The sequence below is a fragment of the Ascidia mentula genome, chromosome 6, assembly GCF_947561715.1.
Source record: "Ascidia mentula chromosome 6, kaAscMent1.1, whole genome shotgun sequence".
In the NCBI taxonomy this organism is placed as follows: domain Eukaryota; kingdom Metazoa; phylum Chordata; class Ascidiacea; order Phlebobranchia; family Ascidiidae; genus Ascidia; species Ascidia mentula.
Genome location: NC_138571.1, coordinates 5633557 through 5643037, shown reverse-complemented (window position 1 = coordinate 5643037; position 9481 = coordinate 5633557). Strand labels below are relative to the sequence as shown.

The window sequence follows — 9481 nt, the reverse complement described above, 5'->3', positions numbered from 1 at the left end:
CGAGCGCCTTGTGTGATGTCAATTTCGCCACAGCGCAAAAGGTTTACGATTTTTGGTCGCCGCTACTTTTCGTGCAGTTTTCTACATTTTTTAGTTGACGTAGAACCGTAAAATTTGGGATATATGTTTGTTGTAGATGTACCTTTAGTTTTCCGCAAAGTTGTCATGGCCGTGTCATATGCACTTTAAATGCTTCAACAAAACATCGGTTTTTCGTAACAATCATTTACAAACGTCTGCATGACGTATCAACAGTTTACACGTAATTTTTGCCTCATATTCATGTAACCTGGTTGGTGAAAAATTTATTAACTCTAGGATGGCTGAATATTTATTGGTTTGATTCATATATTTATGAATATTTTGATGAACATTCAAACAACCTGCAGTTTTGAAAGTGGCGTCGCCAATCAAAATGAATGTAATTATATAAGCGTAAAACAAAAACGGTTGATAAACAAAGTTCTAAACCATCTCTTTATCCGAATCCGAACTTCGATGTAACTTGGTTTTTAACTCCAACTTGCGTAATTGAGTTCAATCTTTCAAATGTTGGCGCACTGATATTTCGTCATTAGAAAATTGGAAAAGAGAAAATCCTGTCGATTTCTGCGATGCAAAAGCAAAGTGTATAGCGTCTTTAATTTTATCCCACCCTTAACGTGATCACAATACGGCTGGGATACTTTATTAAGGTGACGTAGAAGCTTTTGAAATAGGTTTGTTGTAGTTGTTCATATATTTGTACGCAACGTTGCCATAACCGTGTTGCATCCACTTGATATTGATCGAATAGCAATTTGTTGTTAAGATGTATTCTATATTTTCTTCCACAAACATTGAATTCCTTCAGCATTTTCTCAGTAGCTTGTCTGTTGTCTCATCCTCTTTCTACGATCAACCAACACATAATATTTGTGTTTACCGTCTTACAACATGAGGAGGTCAAACATAAGTGAATTAAAATAGAGCCGGTGCCCATTCTTGCGAACAACCACGTATTCACGTGTGATTTTGTACCAACGTAATGGTGCGACATGGGTAAATGTTATGGTAAACGTAATAACAGTCGTGAATCTATCCCATTTGAACAATAAAACTGAATCAATGAAAATTTACAAGGGTTTGGATGTTCCTGTTCGTGACGTAATATACTTTGGATTGCAAAAAGTGATTCCTAGGACTGGCCTAGATTGCTGCTAAATCATTCAATCAAGTTATTGATTTTTAGAATATTTATATTTCGCAATTAGAATGATGCCGCATAGGCGAAATATATGTAGAGATCTATGCTTTTTATAAACATTTCTATACTTTGGATTGTTTTTGTCAAACAAGTTTTTATACATTTCTGTATGTTTATGTTGGAACTGCTGAAATGGTTCAGTCCAAACGTCGAACCACCCCCGCAATAGAATAACGAACATTACTTCGTTTTGAAAGGAGGTGCCCGAAGTACTGATGTAAGCCATATTACAGGTGTGTCTTGAGGCGTGAACAAATCGGGGTTGCTATTTGCACGCGCCTCGTCAGTGCTTCGCGTAGTCGCTCTGGACGTCTGGCTTCTATTATGGCGCAAGGATCGTTTCTCAGTTATTCGTTTGCAATTTGTTAGAGTTTGATGACACCTTACTCTATCGCCCATTGTATGTTCCATGTTACTGACTCTCAGAAACATACGCACTCCGAATAAAATTTTGGTATATGTTGTAACACTGCGGTAAACGTCGTCACAGAATTTTCATCGCCCATAGACCCACTTGCTTGCACATTCCAAGCCAATCAAACTTGGAGGCAATAAGCTGCTTGTTGATGCGGATAGATAGGTGAGAATGTCCATGGATAACGTTTTGTCCATGTTGCGGCCGTGGTGGATGCAGCAATCGAGCTTAGCAGATATTAATGCAATATCTCTTGCGTTTGTGCGTCGTTCAATTCCAGTGTGAGGCATGGCATTGACATCGAAGCCCGTGTCGATAATAAAATTTCGGCTGGAATGGCTTACAAGGAAAAGGCCGGTTGATTTGCCGGTTAAATCAGCCATTACAGGCAACCAGCGTTGGAGTTTTCCTAAAAGGCCTTGTTGAAGTAGCTTACTGTAGTTAGTGACGTTGGTATTTTCACATACGCCATGTTCAGTACACATCTGTTCAACTGTTGGCACACAGATCTTGCACATAGTAAATTGAAGGAAGGAAAACCGGTTGATTCCAACGCACTAAAGCGTAGTTGGTTTCATTTGTGCCAAAGTACCTTGGCTGCTTGCGGTTGTAGCTTTTATTTTGAGCGCTCAGAAATAGTCAGTTACAATACATGCGAACAGCATCTTTAAAGTGCGAAAACCACATGGGTAAAAGGCACTCAGATTGTGGCACGTTTAATGCGATGCCTACTGTTGCGCTGCCCTTGGCAGTCAGACGGGCGTGACTGGTTGCGCCCGGACAGTGCAACAGACAGGGTTTCTGCAATGGTTCTTAACATACAACAATTTTTCTTCAAAAGGAACGGGTCAACTTTATTCGGAAGGCGCTGCGATTTCTACACAACACGCTTTGAATTAGCGACCAAAAACATTGAAATTAAATGCACAATTCTGCTTACCGAACTATTGTGGAACTAGTCACAAAAATATCGGCTTCTTTCCAATTTCACACAACAGGAAACAACGTTAGCAGATTCAACTTGCACTTAAATTGCCTTAAATTGTCTTATTCAAATAGAAATAATATTAGTTTCCTACAGCAGTGCACGACAACTAAACTAACCAAAACTAAAACTTAGCCAACAACAGTTCAGGCATGCACTGGGGTTCTATGGGAACAACGGTGTTGGTGACGTAACAACGGTACATTGTGCTGAAGTCAAACTATCAACACATCACATAACATAGTGGCGATGTAAAAACCCCCCCCTCCCCCCCACCAAAATGTGGGAATAACATGAAACATTTTTACAAACACATCGGCAATATCGTGCGCATCGCGGAGAGAAATCAGTGTCCGATGGTATCTTCGGAAGACCGAGCAGTTAACCCGGAGTTCATCTAGCAACCCGAGCTGCCATCGCTCGGAATGGTTGAGGAGGTCTCATCAGAATCAACGATGCGACACAGTTTTGTTATAGGGCGCCAAAAGACACCGCTGCTCGTCCGAACGAGTACAGTGCGAACTTTTCCATTTTCATCAGGGTACGTCTCAATGATTCGACCGATCGACCATTTAGAACGGCACTCAGATTCGCACACAAGTAGGACGACATCATCTTTCTTGAAGTTGCGATGAGAATCATGCCACTTTGGACGAGCAGTGATAACCGGCAGGTATTCTCTCATGAACCTCTTCCAGAAATGGTCAGCAAGAAACTGCACCTGACGCCAACGCCGTCTTGTGTAGCAATCCCCTTTCTCTGCAATCGTCGGAGGCAGGTTGGGCGATTCTCTCATCAGCAGGAGATGGTTCGGGGTCAGCGGTTCTTCGTCCCTATGATCAAATGTCACCGGGACAAGGGGTCTTGAGTTGATTATAGATTCCGCTTCCACAAACAAGGTCTCCAGGACTTCATCAGACATCACCTGGGAACCAGCAATCGAGGACATGATCCGACGAACAGAACGAATCATACGTTCCCAAACGCCACCTATGTGGCTTGCAGCAGGAGGGTTGAATGACCGCGACGTTTGTTTCTGAAGCAGAATTTCAGAGATTTGAAACTGGTTCCATGCTTGCAACGACTCTCTCAGAATTTTCTCGGCACCAACAAAATTTGTGCCATTGTCGCTGAAGATATGTTTTGGTGCTCCTCGTCTCCCAATGAAACGACGAAGGGCAGCTATAAACGAATCAGTAGACAAACTCTGGGCAACCTCCAGATGAACAGCACGGATTGTAAGATAGGTGAATATGCAACCGTAATGTTTTACTTCGCTGCGACCCTGCTTCGCCAGAAAAGGACCGAAATAGTCAATTCCGACATTGGAGAACGGAGGTTCAGCGATTCCCAAGCGAGCCGACGGCAGATCGGCCATCATCTGCCGACCCGGTTGAGCATTGCGGCGTCGACAAGACAGACATTTTCCAAGCACGCGCCGTACGGCAACACCGCCCTTGATGATCCAGTAGTCTTGTCGAACTGAAGTCCAGGTGTGTCCCATCCCGGAGTGTCCAACTCTTTCATGATGGGCCAAGATTAACAGGTCAGTCAAATGCGAAGAATGAGGCATGATTGCAGGATGTCTCGCGTTGAAACTAATCGGCGCTTTGTCTAAACGTCCACCAACACGGAGCACTTGATCAATCAGAACAGGGTTTAACTTGTGCACGGAACGACTGCAGTCAGTCTTTTTCAATCGGGAATTTCCACTTAATGCAGAGAGAAGTGAAGCAAAGCCTTTCCGCTGCTCGTACTTGACAAGTTCCAACTCGGCGATCTTCAACTCAGACAAGTCAATATTAGTTGACGGGACAACTGATAATTTCCTTCGATGTACCAAAAACATCTTAAATCTCATCCACCAAACCACGGCTTTCTTTAATCGATGTAGGCACGAGTAACGTTCAATGATTCGATCCATGGGGTGCTTCGGCTGATGTACGTTAACAGTTCAGGATGATGCAGTCTTCCCCATCGAATTAAATTCCTCAGAAAAATCGGCAGCATTTGGCAGTTGCGGCGGCCAGTTGGTTTCTGGCTCCAGGAGAAACATATGGCCTTTTAACCAGCGACTCGAATTGACAAGAGCATCAGCGGGTAGACCTCTTGAAGCATCATCTGCGGGATTTAATTTTGTAGGAACGTGTTTCCAATTCGTAATGTCGGTCAGTCGGTCAATCTCTGCCAGGCGATTTGCGACAAAAACTGGAAACCGTTTAGTTGCATTTCAAATGCTTAACAGAACAGCAGTGGAATCACTCCAGAAAACTGAACTTTCAATGGTCAAGTCTAGTTCCTTTCTCATGAGGCGATCCAACCTCGCAGCGAGCACAGCAGCGGTGAGCTCCAGTCGGAGATCGTCTTCGTGTTCAACGGGACAAGTCGTGATTTTCCAATCAGAGAAGAACACATCACTGTCCTGTTATCGTCTTCGATGCGAAGATATGACACGGCGCCATACGCATACTAAGATGCGTCAGCGAAATGATGCAGTTGATACTTCAATGGAGGTTTCAGTTCCGAAGACATGAAGCAACGTGGAACGACGACATTGCTTAAGTGAGGCAATTCAGCAAGCCACCTCTTCCAGTTAGCGGATATCAAATCCGGAATGTCGTCGTCCCAATTCAGTTCCAATCTGCACAAGTCCTGCAGCAATAACTTGGCCCTTAGAATCACGGGAGATATGAAACCCAGAGGGTCGCATCTTAGAACTTTTGCTCGATTATTTCAAGAACCGACTCCAAAACGCGCTGTTCGTTAGAAAGCCACTTTGTCAAGCGAAATCCTCCTCTGGCTAGCAGGTCTTTCAAACGAAGACGAACAGCAATAGCAGTTTCTATATCCTTGATGGATGCAAGGCGGTCGTCAACAAAAAAATTGCACCTTAGAACGGATTCAACCTGTGGATCAAAGTTTTCACCAAATAAATCTGCGGTCTGTCTCAGACAGAAGGTGGCGCAACTCGGAGAGGACGTTGCACCAAATAAGTGCACTTTCATCCGGTGAGGCATAGGTGTACAGGTCAGATCTCCACCAGGCCACCAGAGAAATCGAAGTGCATCGCGATCACGGGGTTCCACCCGAACCTGGTGGAACATTACCTCGATGTCGGCAATCAAGGCAACTGGCTGACAGCGAAAACGGGTTAACACGCCAACCAAACTGTTTACAAAATCAGGACCTTGCATCAGTGCGTCGTTCAGTGAGACGCTTCTGTTTCGGGCAGCACAATCAAAGACCACACGAGGTTTGTCAGGCTTGTGTGGGTTAAATACTGGGTGGTGCGGCAAGTACCAGATGCGATTGTCTGTCACGACCTTGTTGTCGGGAATTTCTTCCGCTTATCCTTTGGATATGTACGTTTGCACCGTGTCTACGTATCCCTTTCGCAGAACATCGTTGTTGGACAATCGTTTTTTCAAACCGACCAGTCGCTTTTCCGCCATCTGGCGGCTGGGTGGCAACTTTTCGATTCCAGGTCTCCAGGGTAATGGGAGCTCAAAATGTCCATCTTGGTGCTTCACCGATGCCTTCATCATGTCATAAACAATTCGATCTTCCCTGGATGTGGGTATGTCGAATACTGATGTCCCGTCGCCAAAGTCGCTCTTCCACAAACACTCTATCTCCCGTTGGAACATGACTCGTGCAACCTTTAGAAAACGGACATGTGCTTGGCCCCTTGCAGACGAACCAAGTGCGGGACCAAAGAGTGACCAGCCAAGAGATGTCTTTACAGCACAAGGGGTCCCTTGCGGTCCAGAACGTGTACACTGTACGTGGAAGGCTACGGGGTTATCGGCTCCGATCAGTATCGTCACAGTTCCCCCTTCAAAACGACGCAGGGGTAACTCCTTAAGGTGATCGAACTCGGCAAGCTTCTTCGCATCAGGGATCCTATTCGGCGACACGGGAATTTTGTCGATGGACAGCACTTCCGGCAACAACAACGGCTCTCCGTCATCAAGCGGCATGACGGTGAAGGACACAGTGGAGCCTTGGTACACTTGCGATTGATCTGTCAGAGTGCTCAGACAAATCTTTCGATCCTTGGATTGCAGACCAAGTTTATCAATCAGACCTTGTTCGCAAAACGTAGACGTAGAAACTTGATCAAGAAACGCATGCGTATTTACCTCGAATTCGTTGTGTCTGACCCTTACGGGAACGACTCCGCAGTTGTCCGTTGTAGCTTTCATTATCGTTGCCGATTGTTCTTCCGGCGGTGGCTTCGGGGCAGGGTTCTCACTAATCTTGCCGGGTCGCCTCTTCTGAAAGGCGCCATGCAACTTTGTGTGGCGAAAAGTGCCAGTGCAACCCTCCACCGAGCATGGCTTGCGAATCATGCATTTCCCGCAACGATGACCTGAACAAAGACATTTAAAACACAAGCCATTTGTGACAACAAACAGGCGTCTTTCCTGGGGAGACATTCCGTCGAATTTCGGGAACTTGGGCAAGTCGTGGGGCTTGTTACAGCACGCACAAGAAACGGGAGTGGGTAGGGTTTAACATCGCGGCTGACTGGATCCTGACGACAAAACGTTGTACGCAGCAGCACGAGAACCCTTCTTTACCGAAACAGGGACGGGTTTTTCGCGCACGCTTTCGTAGACTGCTTCGACACCGAACAACGAATTGGCGATACGCGATCGCTCCACGACAAAACTTGTAAAGGCAACATATCCAGCTTGGGATCCAGTCTCGTCGAGCACTTGAACGGAACGTTCGATCCACTTCTCTTGAAGCCGGAACGGCAGTTTTCGAATTAACTGTCTTAACGTATCCAAGGAGTTCAAGCTCACGTAGTCCTCGATATCTTCGAGTGAGCTGCGACACTTTTCTAATAGGTCAGAAAATTCCATCAGGTCTTTTGGACGACCTTGCTTGATTGGCGGAAATTGTTTGAGCCGACGTTCACATGCGTTGGCAATAATATGGGGTTGTCCGTAATCGTATTCAAGTCGGAAACGGGCTTTCGAGTATCCTGAGATCTTATCCTTGCTGTAGATCTCAAGTTTAGCAGCAATGACGTCTTCGCAGAATTGCAACAAACAAACTAGCAGTGAATCTTGTGACTTCGTTCGGCTATGAACATGGGACTCAATAGCACGAACAAATGACCAGTAGTTCAACGGATCACCATCAAACTTTCTGACCGCTGGCTGGGGCAAAACGATTCGCTGTTGTATGAAGTCCTCTTCTGGGACGTATCTACGCGACGGAGAGACAACATCCTGTATGTTCGACGGAAAGGGATCAGGACCTTGATATGACTTAGCAACGGGTGAGCTGACAGATTGCGGGAAAAACGGCTTCGTATCCACGCAAGTTGGGTGTGACCGTGGCACGACAGGGACAGCAGGTTGGTAAGCATTTACCGGCGCACTGTTGAACTCAGGTCCAAGCCCCCCGACAGAGGAACTTGTCACGGGAGGGTGTCTTGGGTCACACAGCAGGAGATCTCCAGCAATGGATTCTTCCTCCCACGCACGTACTTCAGCCTCGGCTATTTTAACCTCATCGTCGACCTGTTTTCTTCTTCGTTCAGCATCAAGTTCTGCTTTACGCCTTGCAATGTCAGCATCAAGTTCTGCTCGACGCCTTGCAAGGTCAGCATCAAGTTCTGCTTGACGCCTTGCAAGGTCAGCATCAAGTTCTGCTTGACGCCTTGCAAGTTCAGAATCTTCATTGACTTGACGCTGTGACACCCGAGCCAAATGAAGTTTAACACGAGCGGCTATTCTTTGACGGGTAATCGAGGAGGTGGAGGAAACAGAGCTATGTACGTCAACATGTGAACTCGACGATCGGCTTGATATAGTCTTCCGAAGCCCAGTTGACTTCTTGGCGTTGGCAAACCACTCCGCCACACGAGAATCGAGTTCACGTTTTGCGCGCTGGCAATCCTGTCTTGCTAGAGGCAATTCTTCGCTGTTTTCAGCAAGTGGCGCATAGACATCAATCAGGTCGGAAAAACACTTCTCCAACTGTGGCAGGTATTCCTTAACAAGCACAGCGTAGTCAATTTTCAGCATTAACTCTTCAACATGCAGACAAGATTGTTGCCATGCGTGCGCGCAGCTGGATACTAGCAAAACCGCCGGGTCCACGACTGTGGAAGACGAAGACGGTGAAGCAGGATCACACATTTCGAATGGTAATAAATCCCAATGGTAATAAATCCAAATGGTTCGAAACGGACTGAGAATAAATCCAATAATTCGAAACGATGATAAGGAATTAAATAGTTCGAAACGGGCTGATCAATGAATCCAAATAGTTCGAAACGATGTTGCGCTGCCCTTGGCAGTCAGACCGGCGTGACTGGTTGCGCCCGGACAGTGCAACAGACGGGGTTTCTGCAATGGTTCTCAACACACAACACTTCTTCTTCAAAAGGAACGGGTCAACTTTATTCGGAAGGCGCTGCGGTTTCTACACAACACGCTTTGAACTAGCGACCAAAAACATTGAAATTAAATGCACAATTCTGCTTACCGAACTATTGTGGAACTAGTCACAAAAATATCGGCTTCTTTCCAATTTCACACAACAGGAAACAACGTTAGCAGATTCAACTTGCACTTAAATTGCCTAAAAATGGTCTTATTCAAATAGAAATAATATTAGTTTCCTACAGCAGAGTACGACAACTAAAGTAACCAAAACTAAAACTTAGCCAACAGCAGTTCAGGCATGCACTGGGGTTCTATGGGAACAACGGTATTTGTGACTTAACAACGGTACATTGTGCTGAAGTCAAATTATCAACACATCACATAACATAGTGGCGATGTAACCCTTTATTTTATCACAAATTACAAGA

The 9481-nt window shown here is 45.5% G+C and overlaps 1 protein-coding gene and 1 pseudogene across 1 annotated transcript; both read right to left on the bottom strand.

Annotated features, from left to right (window-relative positions):
* Positions 1–3043: 3043 nt before the first annotated feature.
* On the bottom strand, positions 3044–4570 carry LOC145906995 (uncharacterized). The gene has a single exon (XM_082994439.1). It carries the CDS (start codon positions 4568–4570, stop codon positions 3044–3046), a length of 1527 nt encoding a protein of 508 aa, XP_082850565.1.
* Positions 4571–5357: 787 nt separating this feature from the next.
* On the bottom strand, positions 5358–8804 carry LOC145906994 (uncharacterized; annotated as a pseudogene).
* Positions 8805–9481: the final 677 nt, after the last annotated feature.